Source organism: Miniopterus natalensis, chromosome 19 (genome assembly GCF_054644295.1).
Source record: "Miniopterus natalensis isolate mMinNat1 chromosome 19, mMinNat1.hap1, whole genome shotgun sequence".
In the NCBI taxonomy this organism is placed as follows: domain Eukaryota; kingdom Metazoa; phylum Chordata; class Mammalia; order Chiroptera; family Miniopteridae; genus Miniopterus; species Miniopterus natalensis.
In genome coordinates, this window is record NC_142099.1 from 15,849,431 (window position 1) to 15,869,195 (window position 19,765).

General features: G+C 42.0%; 1 protein-coding gene across 2 annotated transcripts in view; it reads left to right on the top strand.

The window, feature by feature from the left end:
- The window catches only part of DNM3 (dynamin 3), a 348,064-nt gene that overhangs the window by 44,958 nt on the left and 283,341 nt on the right, over positions 1-19,765 (top strand). For both annotated transcript variants that reach the window (XM_016221402.2, XM_087827594.1), the window contains exon 2: positions 1,568-1,641. In XM_016221402.2, coding sequence (XP_016076888.1) covers positions 1,568-1,641 — 74 coding nt within the window. The remainder of the gene's footprint in view (positions 1-1,567; positions 1,642-19,765) is intronic.

Here is a 19,765-nt window from a genome sequence, read left to right on the forward strand (position 1 = left end):
TCCATGCTCAGGCCTGTATCTTCCCCTTGCTTTCCGGACTCCTGGTGCCTACCTGGTGCAGGGCCCACAGCCTCTCCCTAGTGCTTCTTACTTCCTCAGGGATTTTTTTTTTAATAAGTAAATAATCTTTATTTCAAGTGGCATTTATTAGAGCAAAGATGAGTCTTTAGCTTCATTGTTGTCTAGTTGAGTCACGTAGTGTGACATTCTAAATGAATTTAGCTTTGGAGTTAAGGAGTAAAGCCACTAATTTAGTAAAAAGGCTGTTCTGTGTGATTTCCCCTGCCAGCAAACTGAATTGTAGTAGGGACACTGTGCTTGATTTTATCTCTGTGATCCTGCCTCTAAGGGACCAGTGCAGCTAAAGGGCTTCTGCAGCTTTCTCACTGGCTTTTACCTGTTTCATTGAAACCTTACCTGTGTTGAAGCTCTGTTCTGCCAATTTCCTACACAACTCTCAGCGTGCCCCCTACCGTTATCACCCACTGAATTGTTGAGCAAGCACCCAACTGGAGGCCAGCACCCCTCAAATCGAGCTGAGCGTCCAAACCTCTGGAGCTTGTTAAAGGGCAGAGAGGCCGCACACCTTCCCAGAACATTCTCGAAACTGTGGGCTCAGGGTGGGTGGTGGGCATCTGCAGTTATACCACTTGCTGGTGGTCATGGAACGATGTTTTGAGAAACACTGGCGTTCAGTCAGAGACTTATTTTGAATAGAATAGAATAGGATTCTGTGATTTTTATAAATGATGGTTTTTCTCAGAGCTGGGAGGCAGTGTAAATGTGCTTAAAGATTGTGTTTTAGGCATGTGGATGAATTCTTCTTTGACATCGCAGAAGCAGCATGATTTATAGGGCACTGCGGATGTGGTTATATAACACTTTCTTTGCTGCAGTTTTATCAGTCTAGTTATATTAACATGCCATTTAAGCACATCTTTATTTATTAAAAACTCCCATTTATCAGGAGTGAGAACAAACCAAACTCACATTGCAATATATATATTATTTTTTGCTGTTAATTTCTACATACACAATCTCTATCTCCACTTGATCCCACGTTTCATATGGAGAAAAATGTCAGAGTATTTGGAAGATACAATCTAATGCAGCTTTAATAATGGTCAGTATTTGACGTACTAATATTGATCTTGAAGTCTGACAGAGTACAGAACTTTTTAATTATAAAAAGTTCGGGGATTCACTTCTGCATCACATGTTTTTGTTAATGCTGATTCTCTGGCCATACAAATTAATTGACAGTACACAGTAATTTAATGCAAACCTTCACTAATTCCAGCCATACAAATGAGTGATGGACTCCAGCGAGGTCATCCGGATAAAGCACACGGACCAATATGCAATATAAGGGGCCCACCCCTTTACTTATTTATTGTTACTTTTGGCAAATGCTTCTTTTATTGGATGGGTCTCGCATTCTTTAAACATGTGATACATTGAAAAGTTGGGAGTTAGGAGAATTATTTTGGAACTTGACTTATAAATTAGTAGGTCATCAGAATTCCTTAATTCCTTAAGCTATTATTTCTTCTTTTTTTTTTTTTAGGGACTTTCTTCCTCGAGGGTCAGGCATCGTGACGAGACGGCCTCTCGTACTACAGCTTGTTACTTCCAAAGCAGGTAAGGGACGAGGCTGCTTGCCACACGGACGTCTCGTATACCTGGTGCCTCCGTTCCTGGGTATTGGGTTGTAGCCACAAAAATGTGTTTTTCTGTGTTGTTTTTGTGTGTGATCACTTCGCTGTGGGGAGCTGCCTGCACTTCTCTCCAGATGCTCCCTCATTTGCATGCAGATTTTTAAACACCTAGAAAATAACATTTTATCATTGTAATTAACGTATCTATATAATTGTACAGTACAGCATGACTACTAATACTCCCACGTCCCGGAGAAATAAAGTCATCCCGTGAGGAATCCCTCCACTCCAGCACCAAGTAAAGACTTACCTGTAGTTCCCCCTCCATTTCCCCCTTTCTCCGTGGTTGCAATACAGGAGGTGTCCTTTCATCCCCAGGAGGGAATTCCGGAGGTATGGCTTGGGGGACAGGCGCTGCTGAGGCTCTGCTGCGGTGTTGGGTAAGGACTGCAGTGTCAAGACCAAGGGAGCAGGTAGAGGGTCTCCCTGAGACGAGGGGACAGCTTTCAGTGCCTCTGGGCTTCCCCTGGTGCTGTGTGGAAACTGGCTCGGGCCAGCTTGCGAGATCCAGCGGTGCACCTCTCGCCCAGTCTCTGTATCCAGTGACATCGTGGTGGTAGCTTGAAGCTCGTCACGGTGGGAGTATTTACACTATGGAAATGGGAAAATGCTGCAAATCAGGACCCTTTGCTCCTTAGGGTAACAGCTGTTAAACATTTACTAGCACCTCACTGGGTTCCTTCTGCTCGGCACCTGATCTTACTGTTTACTGGTTAAATGACATGTCGGCCCGAGAAAGCAGATATGCCTGAGTGTGCTATTTCTGATGAACTACTGAGTATATTAAAAGTGTCACTGATTCAAGAAGCGATCCATTGGGAATTCCATGTGCCCCCGCCCCCTCCTCTCCTGGCCCCCAAGGGGGGGGGGTGTTTTTTAAAGACATCAGAATCCAAGTCACCCTTTGCTTTAGAAGTTACTGTGGAGGACTTACAAAAGTAAAGCCTGTAGGTCACAGGTAAGGACAGATGGTTTCGCCTCCTGGAGAACTTCTCTGTGCTATTGTATCGCCTCCCTCTCCTTTATTTCAATGGCATTAGTGTAAGAAATGAAGATACTGAAAATCAGAAATTACAAAGTGGACACATTGAAGGTCGTTGTTCCAATGACAGAAGTGATCTTTTGTCAGATTTTTTTGTCGCTCCCTCCATTCACACACGTCAAATATATTATCAGTTCATCAAGATTTGACTTACCACATTTGAATTGCATTTACTGCACCATGTCACATGTGTCCATGCTTTAAAAATTACATAGGATTTGTAATTTATTAGAGAACTGTTACTATTTAGTATTTTGGGTCCTTGGTTGGAGTTGCTGTACGCGCCCATTTTAACAAAGATGGAGACACGAAGTTCGCAGGGTGAGCCCGCCACCCAGGTGTGTGCCCTCGGCCGAAATCAAACCCGGGACCCTTCCGTCGGAGGTTCCCATGCTCTAACCACGGATCCAAACCAGCCGGGGTGGTTTAGTTAGACTTTAAACCCTCATTTGTGTATAATGACCAGGACTTGTTTTCCACTTTTCCACTGTTATAAATTAGGCTGAGCATCGACCTAGGATCCAGGAGATCGGGGTTCGATTCCCGGTCAGGGCACATGCCCGGGTTGCGGACTGCAGTGATCAGTGACTCTCTCATCACTGATGTTTCTATCTCCCTCTCTCCCTCTCCCTTCCTCTCTCTGAAATCAATAAAGATATATTTTAAAAATAAATAAATAAATTAGGCTGAGACATATTAGTGAAAACATTCAAGTCTTATTTTCAGTAACAACATTGGAAATATTTTAAGGCTACAGATCTCATTTTGTTTTACATTTAAATATCCGAATTGAATGAAAATGGATATTTTAGTACGGTAAGTCTGTTTTTGCAGAGGACTAAATGTTTATTTTCTTTTCATTGTTACAAGTTAACCTCATGGTGAAAACAAATGTGATTCTGAGAACATTCTTTCTTAACGACAGCTCTGACCTTGTTCTGGTCCAGTGCCGGCTCCCGATTGCTTTCCATCGACAGGGGAGGTTAGCATACCAAGCGCAGATTCCTAGTTTAATGCCCCTTGAGTAGAGTTGTTTTTGAAATTTTCATGTGCATAAGATTCCTGGGGGTTCCTGGGCATCCCCCGCAGAAGTTGTGATTCAGTGGATCTGGGGTAGGGCCCAGGTTGCTGCCTTGTAAAGAGCTGCCGCCAAGTAAAAAGTTATTCAAAGCCGTTGCTCTTTGAGTCCCACTGTGAGAAGTACCCATAACCATTTGATCGAATTCTTTCCTGTTTTCTTTTTCTAGGTTCCTTTCCTTTTTATTTATTTTAAAATATATTTTTATTGATTTCAGAGAGAGGAAGGGAAAGGGAGAGGGAGAGAGAGAGAGAAACATCAATGATGAGAGAGTCATTGATCAGCTGCCTCCTGCATGCCCCCTTCTGGGGGTTAATCCTGGAGCCCAGGCATGCGCCCTGACCGGGAATCAAACCTCGATCTCTTGGATCCTATGTCGATGCTCAACCGCTGAGCCACACCCGGCCGGGCTCCTTCTTTTTTTCAATAGGCTCCTTTTGTTGAAAAATTACCCACCATTCATTCATTCCTGTATTTATTTATTTTTAATTCTCACCTGAGGATATTTTTTCCATTGCTTTTCAGAGAGAGTGGAAGGGAGAGGGAGGTGGAGAGAGAGAGAGAGATTGATGTAAGAGAGACACATTGATTGGTTGCCTCCCGCATGTGCCCCAACTGGGGCCAGGGATCGAGCCTGCAACCGAGGTCGTGCCCTTGGCCAGAATCAGGCCCAGGACCCTTCAGTCTGAGGGCCGACGCTCTAACCACTGAAAAAAAACAGCGAGGGCTGTCTTTGCATTTTAACAGCAAAAAATGAGAAGCCTTACATTATAAAGGTTAGTCTGTACTTTTTGTTTGTTTGTTTTTAACCTGTAGGAGCTTTTTCAAGCTCCTGAAGCCACACCACCTAAGTGGCTACGACTATACTTCTACCCAAGGTTAGCACCTTAAGGTAATTCCATCTTCAGTTAAGTTCAGAGTGATTTATAAATTATTTCTAATCTTTAAAACACTCTACTCATAGCAAACAGACAGCATTTCAACCTGTCTGACAGCTAATGAGACAAATGCAGCATCCTAGAGAAGTAAGATAACGTATTTGGAAACACTTGGGAGAGCGGAAATGCATTATACAAGCAAATTTTTATTGGTAAATTGCTGCAGACCCGACAATTTAAGCAGTGCCACTAAATTTTTAATCAGCGTGCTAATTTATAATGGATAAGGAAAGTAGGAGAAGTTAATACTGAGATGTTTTCAGAATGAGCTGGGTGAAGAATTCTGATATTTCTTTACTCGAGTGCCCAAGTTAAACTGTCATTTTGATCTTTTCTGGTTCCGGGTGTTTGGGAATGGAATATAGATCAGCGGTTTTCACCCAGTGTGCTGCAAGAATTTTTAAAACATGCACTACCTGACTCTTTAGCTAAGGGCACTGACCTCTTTTCCCTTAGACTGTCAAATAAAAAAAAATGACAACAACCAACAGAAGAATAGCTGTCTGGTGGGAAGGAATCAAAATTTTACCTATTTTTTTGGTCAGATTGGCAAAATGTGTGCCATGAGATGTAAAAGGTTGAAAATCACTGTGATGGACGTCCAGTGCCCAGCACCAAGGCAAAAATGTCCACATTATATATATAAGTTCTCATCTGAATGGGCTTCTCATTGATGTGATCACTTCTAAGAGAAAAAGGAAGGCAGCTCTTCCCTGATAACACAGGTGACTCGAAAGAAGCGGTGCCAAGGGAAACAGCCCTGCAGGGTCCTGGTTCTGCGGGGAGCCCTGCCCATAGACTTCCTCAAACAGACGAGCTTCCTGAGGGAGCAGGATTCCTGAATGGTAATCTGACCAGAGCACTAAGTGACTCCTCTGGTTAAAGTAGACTCCAGACAGAGGAAGTACTAAGGTCAAGATTTGTTGACTACAACTCAATTATGAAAACTATTCTACTTCCTAGTATTCAGATATTCAAGAGTCCTGAAAAAAATGCAGTATTATGTGACTTCCTCAATTATGTAATTTGTTTAGGTGTATGGGTTAGGAAGTACAACTATGGCTCCTCACTTAGATTTTATCTGATTTTTATATCAAAGAGAGTGTTCCAATCTATTATGTTTGTTTGTTTTTCTAGACGAGAAAAGCATTGAAGTTACCAAAAAAACCCCCAAAAAACCAAATAACCCAACCCAAATTATTTTATTATTTTTTTAATTATAGGGAAACCTCAAGAATTTACTGATTTCATGAAATAAATAGTGGCCTTATTCGTAAAATATTCACATGGGCAATTGTAGACTATATTTTCAGTATCGTAAGATATTGCTTGCTAATTGTACCAGTAGTAGAAGCACATTGTCCTACCAATACTTAGTCTAGTTTTTTCTAAATGTGTGAGTAGAAATGTTAGACATGGTTCTCCATCCAGGGACCAGGATCCGTGGTTTACCGAGGGTGGGGTGCAGAGTGGAGCTGCCAGCCTAAGCAGAGGGAGGGATGGCAAATAGGCACATTTAGTCAATAGGGAAATGCCAATTGAAACCAGAAGGAGATATCATTATACAGCTATTAGAATGTCTGAAAGGAAGGAGACAGACCATGCAGAGTGCTGCTGAGGATGTAGGGGAGCTGGGCCTCTCACCCACCGAGCGTGTCTGATAGAAAATGTTACAACCACTTAGGAAAACTGCTCACAGACAAACTTTTCAGCCTCCACGGTTGTGTGAGCCTCTCCCTCCTAATAAGTCTCTTTCTATATTTCTCTCTGTATATGACTGGGCCACAAATTCAGAGCACTTGGGTAGATGGACACATAATATTTTGGGGGGAGTCAAAGATGACCCTGTAAGGGGTCCTGAGGGTCCTGAGCTGTTAGAAATATTATGTGTCCATCTACCCAGTTGCTCTGAATTTATGGCCTGGTCATATACAGAGACTGTTGCTTATTTGGGGGTTTGGGGGCAAGAGGGTATGCCATCCCTCCTGCTCACACTTTGGTTTCTGTGCCCTCTGCTTCCCAGAGATGTTACGTGATAAACACAGTGTGACTAATCACATACACACTTTCCCAGGGTTCAGTCCTCTTTAAGATACTGTAAACGCAGCTGGACTCCTGTTTGCTGAGTCTTTAGTTCAAATAATGAGAAGACTTGGTGGTTCTTTATTGGTTGTAATGACCCTGGTGATTGCTTTTCTATCCTGTTCTTTTACTTAAAACATGATGACTACTCTGAAAAAACTCACCTTTGAGGTCAAGGCAGGAAAGTATTGCAGATCTCTCATCTCCGCCTCTTTTGATGAATGCAGGACATGGCGCCTACTTGGTTGTGAACTGGTCAAGCATAATAGAAGCCAAACTTTGAAATATTGTACACGCGGTGCTTTGCATTCTAAAAGCCTCCTTTGCCGTCCGCTTGCCTTCCTGTTCCTGAAATGTGCTAATGTGTGCCCGAGTTTGAATTTATCTGTGAAGCACTAGATTTCTGAATACCCAGATTTCTGAAGAGGCCGCAGAACTCGCGGTGGAAACGAATGGTATTGCTGATTTCTCGCCTGACCTTGGCCAGCACAGAGCATATTTGGCCCTGAGCTCTCTTCTTTGAAATATGATGTCCTAAGCATAGTACTACAAGCTGGCACGGGATCCCTAGGCAGTAGTTTCCCAAAGCCTCTGTCTTTCATCACCAGATTGTACATCCCGCACGCAGAAAGGCCTCTTCTCCATATGTCACACTGTACCATACAGCGATGCCTCACTCGACAGAGGACATTAAAACAATTAAAACTGGACATCCTCTGATGTTAGTATACAAGAATCAAGGTAGTCATACTTTTAAAAAATATATTTTTAGTTTTTAAATTACAGTTGACATACAATATTATATTAGTTTCAGATGTATAGCTCTGGGATTAGACATTTATAGAATTTACAAAGTGATCACTCTGGTAATTCTAGTCCCCATCTGACACCATCTGTTGTTATTACAAAAAAGATTTTCATACTTTTCAAAAAGATTAAAAATGTGTCCTCTGCTCCCCATGTCAACCGGAACCATTTGTTTGTTTGACACATCACCACACAGTTCTTGTCCAGTGGGCCTAGTAACTGCAAGGCCTGGGGGGTATATGGTTGAAATAAAAGCCGTGGCTTCTGTACTGGGGAGACCTGGGCAGAACTGACAATTCAGTGATAAGCTGGGTGGTGGAGGAGTTCGGGGAAAGGAGAGATCCAAGTGGGTTTGAGCAGTTAGACGAGGTACAGGGGAGGCCCTGAGCTGACGTACTTTGGATGAATAGAGGGTAGGCTGGGTGAGGGTGGGTGGAGAGACAGAGTTAAAGTTAGGTGTTGAGGGTGGGATATGCAGGAGACGGTGAGCAGACCTCTCCTTTCACACTGATGATGAGGCTGGCTTGGTTCAGGGTGAGGCCAGGTTGGCAAGAATATTGATCACTTAGTAGGGAGTTTGGAATTTTGTGGTTAAAGACAGAAAGCCATTGTCCTAGCCAGTTTGGCTAAGTGGTTAGAACGGCGGCCTGCAGACTGAAGGGTCCTGGGTTCAATTCTGGCCAAGGGCACATATCTCTGTTGCAGGCTCAACCCCCGGCCCGGGTTGGGGACTGGGAGTATGCGGGAGGCAACCAATTGATGTCTTTCTCTCTCTCTTTTTCTCTCTCTCTTTCCCTCTCTCTCCCCGCCTTCCACTCTCTCTGAAAAGCAGTGGAATAAATATCCTCAGGTGAAGATTAAAAAACAACACAGTAATGCAAGCTCAAGGACAGTGGACAATGGTTTTACCTAAGGTATAAATTGATTCTTGAGGATTGCCGAGGATTGGTATTTATCCACAGAGCCTTCCGGGTTTGGTTCCATCTTCCCAGGCTCATTTCCTTTTGTGTTAATCAGCCAACCTTCTATTTTAGCAACAGAGAGCCTGGCGTTTCTCAGGCTGGGCTTTCTGTCTGGAATTCCATCTGTCATCCACTCTTCCTGACACACTTGTGTTCTCTTGTGAAAAGAGCTTCAGCTCAGAGACCACCCCTTCTGCACTCCTTCTCCAGCACCCACCTTCCCTTAATTATTTGTGCCTTTCCTTCTGCTCCAAAGCACTTGGCACAGACTCCTCTAATAACACCCATCACATCGTTCCCTAACCTGGCGTTTAGCTGACCGACTTATCTAGTAAATCAGTGGGCCACTTGAGGGCAGAGGTTGCCATATGTTTATGCCCAGCACCTGCATGTAGCTCCTGTAAAATGGTAGCCATTTGTTTAAATGCTCTTGAATGTATGGGTGGGTCCCTCTCCATCCCCACCAAATGCCGAGGACTCGTGAAGTCCTACCCAGTAAATCGTCAGTGGGTGAAAATACAGTAGCAGTTTGTATAACATGAAAATCTAATGACATGAAATTTTGCACATGGAGCTTAAATGGATAGACCAGTAAATTCATTGGCTGTTTTGAAGAGAGTTAGTTTGTAATGTGAATCATCAGATCACTTACCCTGCTGCTGCTTTGCTGCCTTGGAAAGCAAAGGACTTTCTACAACTGGAGGAGGGATACAGCTCTACGTTGTCAAGTTATGATTCTTTTCTCTTATGGGGCTATAATTTCCATATCTCATCATTAATAACACCGATTTTGCTGCCAACATATGAATAAAACTCGCAGCTTTTTACTTTTCTTTATTCTCTCGCTCAGAGAGGTGGTTATTATGGCTTTTGGGAAGAAATGGCTGGTTACTGTAGACATTTACATAATAGTTCTTTTTTGGAGAGGAGGAATTCAGAGCTTTAAAACATGCAAACCTCCACCAAATAAAAATTACCAGTTAGGAGATGGTCTCTTTTTCTTCTTTTTTTTAAAAAAATTTTTTTTGGTATTGATTTTTAGAGAGAGAGGAAGGGAGGGGGGAGAGAGAGAGAGAGAAACATCCATCGTCTGCTTCCTGCATGCCCCCCACTGGGGGACCCAGCCCACAACCTGCGCATGTGCCCTGACCAGGAATCGAACCGGCAACCTTTTTGGTGCACAGGACAACGCCCAGCCAGCTGTGCCACACTGGCCGGGGCGACATGGTCTCTCCTTTAGTTTGTATGAGATGCAGATATCCATATTTATGCCTTCGTAGTTCAGGAAGATGTATTTCTCTCAAACATCATATGCTAGCCGAATGTGATATTTGCAGTTATCTACAGATCACGAACTTGCCTGTTATTTTCCCCCCTCTGTAATTAAATGCCATATTTACACCTTTAATCATGATAAGTGGTTTGTGGTTTTAGAAGTTCAGGCAAATTATCTCTTACTTTCAATGATACCAATTACCTGACCTTCAAGCAGGTATGGAAATGGGGAAGCAGTCGGTGTACCCAATGCCCACTTCTTTATTTTTGTTAGCTTTTCCTTAAACTTAGCTAGAGGAATGCTAACAGCCAGGAATGATGCCAACAAGATGTAACTCTGAGAGAAATCTCTCCAGAAGAAGAAGCACTGAATCCCTGTTGAGCCTCTGCTTTCTTTTCTTTAGGGAAGCCTGGGGTGTGGGCCGTTTCCTCGCTGTTGTGGACATTACCCTTTTCCACATGTTTCAGTGCATCGGGAAAGCTGTGGGAGCCGGCATCCCGGAGTGTGCGGAACCTGTGGGCTCTCCCCGCACATAGCTGGGGCCGGCTGCCTCTCAGGAGTGAGGCGTGGACTGGCAGTGAACGCAGCCCACTGAGGAGAGCGCATTGGTTTGGGGGCAGGAATGTTTTCTGACTGCTTGATACTGAACTTGCAGGCCACTGTAACAGCCAACTTTTTTCTTTTTTTGCACTTTGCCTGGATCTTCTACTTAGTGATTTAAGAGCAGAACTTTACACTTATTATAATAGTAAATCTCTTTTATGAAATTTCACAGATGATTCCAGCCGGTTGAGGCAATTTTGGGTCCTGATTCTCTTTTCCGACTTGTTTACTGTCCCTCCTCTGTGGTGGTCATGAGCTTACCATCCTATGCCGCAGCGCGGGGTGGGGACAGGGCTTGTCGGAAGGGCCTGGACCTTCTGAGGCAGCAAAAGGACCTCCTTCCCCCTCACTCATTTCTTAATCCTTGATTTCTGGGCACCCAGTGACAAGATGGAAAATGAGATCATCTTAAGATAGTGAAGTGACTGTCAGCCCGCATGCTCTTAAGTCACTTTGCTGCTTTTAGTATTCTCAAGGTTGAAATGCGGTCCTCTTGGGGGCAGTGGCAGTATGTACGGGGTCACTTTCCATCTCAGTCAGCATGCTGCTCATTCCTACAAGGGGAGGTTCAGCTCTCGGGGACGCGTCCAGAAAATTCTAAACCCCACCACTGGAAAACATCCCTGGGAGACGGATGATTTTTAACAAAACGTTTTCCTATTGTGGCACCTCAAATAGGATGGTAGAACTGAGGGAACTGGGGCAACACTTGGTTATGCAATTTTTTTCCCAAGACAGCTAAAAATATGTTCTCAGCAGAGAATTAGTGAATTATAGTGATCTGATGCTGAGCAGTTCTGTTTTAATTAGGGACATTCAGCTCACTAATACAATGTCACCACAATTCGAAGGTAGAGAAGTTCCGCTAGAACAGCTTAAATCGATAGTCTGTTTTTTAAATACCTGGCTAAGTATGTTAAAAAAAAAAAAGGGAAGTACTTATATGGTTAGCATTACCATGTAATAGCAACCTTCAGCCTTTAGTTCCAGGTGGGTGTGCTCTTAGCTCTGACTCTCCTATGAACCAGGGAGCTGCTGGGGAAGTGTTATCTCTTAGCCAGGGAGCAGTTACCATGAAAATGCTGTCTGCATGAATGCATTGGTTAATGAACTACTTAATGGCATGGAAGCTATGCACAGCTGTACTTTACAAAATCTGACAAATTTCCATTTATAAAACACGATAAATCTGATCATTTCACAATGAATATAATTTTCTAAAGTAAGACGCTAACTTTCCTAGTTGCACAAAACAATGATAAAAGAACTCATTCCGTCCCTCCCCCTCCAGTATATGCTGAGAGCGTCGTATGTTCCAGGCTCTGTGGCATATCTAGAGGAGTTGCAGATGACCATGAGATAATCTTGCACCTGTAGGAACCCGCAGACCCGGAGGGGAGTCAGAGACTTACATAGCACAAAGTGGCCCATGAAATGATAATGCTGCTATCACGACCAGCGTGATAGCTACAGCTATATATAAAATATTGAAATACCTTTCTAAAGGGACCCAGTAACAATCTCAGAATTATTAAAGAGGAATGAAGGTGAGCTCATGTACATTAAAAATCTTAAGGGTAATGCTTTTGGTAAATCTTGATTTTGTTAGCTTTTATAGGATATTATTATTATTGTAATTTTATTTAGGAGGAAACTGAGGTGCAGAGAAGTTACAGTTTAGCTGGGATAATAACACCCATTTCCTAGGATATGGTGGGTATTAACAGGGGTTAATGTGTTAATTTATATCCTGACTTATGCAGCAGATATGTCCCAAGAATATGTGTATAAAATAAAATTTTGGATTCCAACTCGATTTTAAGTGTGGTAAATGAAAAGATTTTGGGGGTGAGTGTGAATTTTTGTATAGAATGCAGGTACTGCATTCCATAGTCAGCTTTTAAGACCAAGATGGGTTATAGTCAAAATCACTGTTAGACCACAGAGCGCGAGATTTCTCACACACACACACACACACACACACACACACACACACACACACACACACAGAGTGTTGTATGCACAGCTCTTGTATCTTCTGACTTTTCACCATTCATTGTTTATCACTTAATTCATTCTTTAATTTCTTCTTTGAGTATGTTAACAAAGAAGAATCCAATTGCTGTTCTCAGAATTCAGTTTGCTCGCTATGGAAACGTTTCCCCCCAAACAGGCCTTAAAAATCAAATGAGGTGCACTTCAGATTCCAGCCACTACCTTTATGTCGATCATTTAAAGAATCGCAATAATTGTAACAGTAGCCTGCACTTTTTACATTCTGAGCATGGAAGGACCAGTGCTAAATGCTGACTGTGCAACATCTCCTTCAGCATTTACCCACAAAGAGGGGCGCATTCCGTCTCTGACCCTCCTCCATTAAGACTTCAGGCTTTCATTCATTCACTCCATGAATATTTTTTAATTGGATATTTGTTGCTATTTGCCCAGCCGGCTTACCTCCAATTCTCTTTTGCTTTTCCACTTGGGTGTTTTTGTTATCATTTGTTTGTACTTCTAAATGTTCTCTTTCCTCTTCTTGACTTTCCCCCAATTCCATCTACCCTCCTATGTCTAGCTCGGACTCAACTCTTTCCGTAAATCCTTTACAGACCATCCTGCCTAAAAGACCCCTCTCTTTGCTAAATCCCAAAGTGCCAACACACACCTGTCACTGGCCAGTTGTTCATGGTGCTGATTTCTGTGGGGGCATCTTACTGATATCTTTTGTTTCATTTTCACAAGTTTGCCTTCTCTTTGCAACTTGGATAAGTTCTCTGAGATTGTGAATTACTGTTAACCCTTTGTGTCCCCTAGAATATGTAGTTCCTTAGTAAGGTGCAGGTTTCTATATAGCCAGAAAACTCAACTCCCAGCTGAAAGGATAGATCATATTATAGGACGGAAAACAGTCTCGGTTCTGTAACCTGAGAAGCATCATGTGCAACTGAGGGCTGGCTCACCGAGGAAAACGAAAACCTTAGCACAGAAGCCAGAACAGGTTTTCGGAGATTGAAAATAGAATATTTTTGTGATATTAAACTTCTTACTAAAATGAAGTCTGGAGAGCAATGACATACTCTCGAGCGTCTTATCCCAAGCTAGTATCTCTAGCAGGTTAGACCAGGCGAGGAGAAGGCACATAGGAAGATCCTAACGAGATCTGCTCAGGGAAGGATTTTGCTCCAGAGTGTTGATAAAGCAAATGAGGGAAAAAACACTGGACATTCTAAAATACCGAAAGACACATTCAGAGCCTCGTGAGTCCCTGAAAAATAGTGAATAGTGATTCAGCTTTCATTTGGAATTATTCATTCGCTCATTCACTCATTTACTCTTTTAATTATTGCCGAATCCTTGAGGAACGTTAAATCCAAGATGTGGAAGAGACAGTCCCTCCGTCTAAGCATTGGAGACAAGACGTATAAGCAAATAGTTACTATGCTGTCGAAGGCGGAATACATGTTATATGACTCGTCTTAAGCATGTTACTTTGGATAGAGAATCTTTAAGTTTCTTGCTACCTGTAAAAATCCCACAAGTAGTATAGTATATTCACAGGGCCCTAAGAAACCCAGAGGAAGAAAGCATTCCTCACAGGGGAGAGATCAAAGGAAGTGGTCAGTGGAAATGATACCGGAGTAGGGCCTTGTTAGGCAATATTTTGATAGGCACCGATTATAATCATGATAATGACATAGACCATTTATTGAGTGTTCACTCTGCAGGAGACAGTATACCAGGTGCTTTAAAGTATATATTCTGGTGAGGAGGAGGAAGTGGGTAGAGCAAAGTTATCTATGAACACCCTGAAATTACTCTGAAAATTCTGTGTATATGTAAATTTGTACATTTTTATGGGGAAGAGTTCCAGGGCCCCATGGACCATGGACCATGGCAGAGAGAGTAGCACTTGTGATTCCTAGACTTGGAGAAATGCCCACGTTGGAGGGGTGGCAGGTGGAAAGAAGGAACCGTGAACAAAGAAGCTGTGAAAAGCCGAGAGCTGGAGTCTCCGAGGAGGGGAGAGCTTGAAGTAGTGAGAAGCAGTCGGTGTGGGATGGTCCACGGATTGCCCTCGGGAGCCAGAATGTCTGGATTTTATCAATCCTGGACCACCACCTTCTAGCTGTGTGACTTCAGGCAACTTATCTAACCTCTCTGAAGCTAAGACCTCTGCTGTCTAAATTATCTGTTCTGTGTATACTTAAAATTTCTTCGATGATTTTAAAATGAAGGGCTTACCATGTGTTGAGTGCTTTCATTCATTTACTCTCTGATGTAATACAGATTTGTTGAGCCTGTATAACTGGCCACTGGGAGAACTTTGGTGAAAAGAGCAGGCAGCCATGCTCTTGTACTCACAGCAACCTACGGAAGAGACACCGTTTAGGGGTGATAGAGACCTCCTGATGGAAAGAGGAAGGGTGTAGGTATTTCGGTCAGGCTGTTCTAATGTTATGAAACTAAGAGGGCTTATCAAGTAGTAGAGCATATTTTCAAGTCTTCTTCCAGAAAGATGACATTTGGACGATCAAGTAGTCACTCCATTGTTAATGGAGACTGCAGTTTTCACTGTGGTCCACACGGTAGATTCCCTTTCAAGGACGCTCTAAAATGAGTGTACTTGTTTTTCACTCAAGACAATTTGTATCTCGTGTCTTTTTCACTGATTGTCCTTTTTTCCAACACCTGTAATTTTATCTATTTGGCAAAAGTAATTGATTGCCTCCATGTTTGAGCCCCTTTTAAAAAGGAGGTAAGTGTCCTTGTGAGAGAGTTTTCTATTAATTAAGTTCCTTTTGAGATAATTGGTGACTATTGTAGGTAAGCATTAATTTACATGCAAATTGAGTTGAAAAACCATAGTACTGAGTTTCAGATCAGAAGTTTATTTGTTTTTTTATAGGTACATTTCTGTTAGTATCATTTAAATGGACCATATAGAACAGTGGGTTTTGCTCAGTGCTGGATGTTCTTATAAGAATCCCTTGGGGTTAGAAACAGATATCACTTAAGGGAGACCTTAAAATATTGTAAATTTGTACTAATCGACCTGCTCTATTAATTGAGTTTTATTCATACTAGGAACAATTTTTAGTTTTTCTTTGCCTTTCTCCCCTCCTCCTTTTTTGAAAAGTTTTGAAGAATTGGTTGAATTGACTGTTGTCTGAGTCATAAGGTAATTTTTGCAATTTCTGAAGCAAAGGCACCTTACTGGAGGAAGTTACTTTGCATTTTAGTTTTATGCAATCAATTGTGAATATCATGCTCAAGAATTTTTGTATTTTCAATATAAAAATCTTTATTTTTACTTGTTCAGACTTCATTACCAAATTATACCATCCTGATTAGTTAGATGGTGTTTGGGCCATAGATAATAAATATTTTTGTGTGGCCCCCAACAATACTGACATGATTGCTCAAATGGAACAGAGTTTAGAGGAGATATACCTCCCAGTTATAAAAATCTGTATTTCATTAAAGGTTAATGCATTTATCAGAGCAGGCATTCATAGGAAAATGCCTATGCTTTTACCTAAATGTGCTGTACACACATATAGGTGTGTATACGTGCAAACTTGGGCCAGAGGAGGAAACCTTTTCCAAGTAACATTGCAAAGAGTGCTGTAGACAAAGATTCAAAGATTGAATTATTTTTAAGAAATTGACAAGCTGATTCTAACATTCACAGGGAGCACAAAGGACTCAGAATAGCCAAAACAAGTTTAAAAAATAACACCAAAGTTGGTGAATGAATACTACCTGATTTTAACATTTATTATGAGTTACAATAATCAAGATAGTGGGGCATTGGCACAAAGTTAGACAAACAGACCAGTGGGACAGAATAGAGTTCAAAGATGGATCCACAGATAGACAGTTGATTTTTAATAATGGTGAAAAGGCTGTTTAGTGGAGAAAAGGTAATATTTTCAACAAATGTTATTGGAAAAATTGAATATGTATATGTAAACAATGAACTTCTATTCATATCTTTAATCGTATACGAAAGTTATGCTGGCTCTGTTTCCAGCTGATAGTGACCTTCAGCACTCTGCTGTGAAGACATGTGAGGTGTTTACCAAATACACTCAGACCTTGTTAAAATGTTTCCGTGGAATAGTGCCGCTGACAACTTGTACATAAAAGCGTCTACTGATAGACACATGACTTTTGGTCAAACAGTTAGGATGCTTTCTTTGAGACTATTTTTGGTTACATATTTATATGCTTGTATTTCTGATGTGATTACTACTTAAATCTCATTTATAAACTTCATTCCTTGTGTATACAATTCTTTTGGGAAATAGTATTTTCATTTTGCAAATCTCTGACTTTCTGTCGTATTTTTTTGGATCGAAATTTGATTACTTGAATTCCCATGACCAAGTCTAGTCATTCCACTTTCAGTTACTCGGATTTTTACTTGGCAGATAGTCTTATGTTTTTGTCTTATTAAAACAAGAAGTGACATTGAGTCACTGGTTGTTTCTGAATTTGTACATTTAGTTACTCTTAAATAATATTGTAATTGCTCAGTTATTCAAGAACCTCTTTCTTACTTTCAGTTTCTAAACTTAGCTGATTATCAGGAGGAAGCACCAGGAGGTGTGGGTAGCCAACATTAATATGACCAAGTCTGTGATCTAAGGCTCATGCATTGCAGGGTCAAGGCCTTCCTAGTTCTGTTTTAGACTCAGATATACACTCTGGGTGGCTGGACTTTTCGATCTAGAGTAAAACATAAAGCTACAAGCTAGAATGGGAATACGACTTACAAACAGATGCATCGCCAACAGCAGGAAATGACAACTGTCCTATAACTGGAAGTTTGTACCCTGTGATCACCTTCACCTATTTCCCCAAACCCCTGCCCCTGGTAATGACCAATTTACTTCTTGTTTCTGTGAGTGTTTTTGTTTGTTGAAAAGTTGTTAAGAGAGTAGATTGTAAAAGTCCTTGCCACTCACACAAAAATGGCAACTATGTGAGGTGATGGTTGTGTTAACTAGCTTTACTGTGGTAATTATTTAGCAATATGTCCAAAAATAAAATCATTACATTGTATACCTTAAAAAAAAAAAGTGACTGCTGTCACCCTGATAGCAAGGGAAGAGACAAAAAAAGGCATAAAAGAGATAAAACAATTTTTAAGTGAACAAAGTAATCTAAAGCAAAAACCATTGAAATGACAAGAAATATTGAAATTTTGTACAGAACATTATTTAAGAATACAGGAAATGAACACATACCCAATTTCTATAAATCCCAACAGCCATTTGTCAGTACTTGCCTTGTCCTTTCTGCAGCTTTTAACACTATTGATTCTCCCTCCGCCTGGAAACACACTCTATTCTTTTGGCTTCCACGATGCCACATGCTCCTGGTTTTCTCTCTGTCTCCTTGACCTCTCTGCCCCTTTTGCTGACACATTATCTTTTACCTCGCCTTTCAAGCTTGTGCTGACCCAAGGCTCTCTTCTGGATCATTTCATATTTCTCCTTAGACACTCTCCTCTGCTCCGTGGCTTCAGTTACAACTCAGGCACCCATGACTCTCACATAGACAGCTCCTGGGCTAAACTCTAGACTCCTATTTCCAATGGACTGCTTTAAACTCTACTTGGATATTTCAAAGACATCTCCAATTCAGTACGTCTAAAGCCATGTTTATGATCATCCGATTCTCACACCCACAGACCTCAAGGGCCCTCCAGCATTTACTTCATGACCCATTCACTTATTTACACATTCATTTGTTCTTTAATTCAACAAGTATGTATTGAGTGCCTCATGGATGCAATTCATTGTTTTAGGCGCTGGGAGTACAGCAGATAATGGCTCTGGTTTTCCCGGAGCACTTATATTCCAGTGTGTGAAGATGGGCAATACAAACAGAAACAAAAACAAAAACAAAAAACTTGAGATAGCAATTATGTGCGTTAAAGAAAATAAATTGGATGCTGTGACGGGGTGTGACTGAGCCGTGGCTTTTTTTTTTTTGCCCTGGGAAGGCAGCCTGTCTAAAGAGATGGTGTTTTGAATGAGAAATAAATGGCAGGAAGGAGCCACACAGGCAGAGGTCTTGGGGGGAGGGAATTCCAGAGGAGCAGCTGCTGGTAGAGAGGCCCGGAGCTGGGAACAGACTTGGTGTGCAGCTAAAGCGACCTGAGCACAGTGGGTGCAGATAGTGTTAGAGACAGAGATCAACAGGGATCAGATGGTCCTCGACCGTGTAGGCCAGGGGCAGGCATTTGGAATTTGCTTGCGGCACTGGAGAACCAACGAAAGGTTTTAAAAAGAGGAGCAGTGTGATCTGATTTGTGTTATAGGAAGATCTCTCCAGCTGCTGGTTGGAGAATGGATTCATGGAGCAAGAGTCGAATCAGAAAGACCGGTTGGGAGGCTTTATGGTAGTCCAGGCGAGAGGCGGTGCGGGCTTAGGGGGAGGATGGCCATAGGGGGAGCCGTGAGAAGGTGTCCAGGAGAGCAGAGGGAAAGAGGGGTGCAGCCATAGCTCTGGGTTCTGTTTGGTTTGAGGACCTGATTCAGTGGTAGCATCAATAACTGAGCTGTGGAAGACATGAGGAGGCGTAGGTATGGGTGTGGGGAAGAGAGGGGAGCGGGTATTTAGCAGTTTGGTTTTGGACATGCTAATTCTGAGACATTTATTAGAGGTAGTAGAAATGTATTAGGCAAGTAGAAATGTCAATTTAAGTATTAGAATTAGACATAATTGTCTAAGTCTGGAGTTCAGGGGAGAGGTAAGTGCTTTGGACATGAATTTGGGGATATGTGTGTATAAATACATTCTCTTTCTAAGGGCGAAGAGATTAGATGAGATCAACTAGAGAGAAGGTAGGAATGACAGAAGAGAAGCAGATCTAGAAGGAAGGCTAGAGAGACTCTGATATTCAGACGTGTGGACGAGAAGAGAAGGCACTGAGCAGTGGATGTGGGAAAGAAGCCGTCAGTGAGGAGGGAGGAAAACCAGGAAAGCTGGAATAATGGGTGTGTGTGTGTGTATGTGTGTGTGTGTGTGTGTGTGTGTGTGTGTGTGTGTGTCAGCAGCAGAGGAGGTTTCCAGGAAGAGGAAAATCATGCCAGATGCTGCTGAGACTTAGAATAATTACCCACTTTGCAGTTTTTTGCCAAGTGCTTGGCGATCTTCTCACTTAGTTTCAGCATTTGGAGTAGAGTTTATCTCTTGATTGTGTCTCCCATGGAATCTACATGAGTATGAAATAGAGTTGATTTTT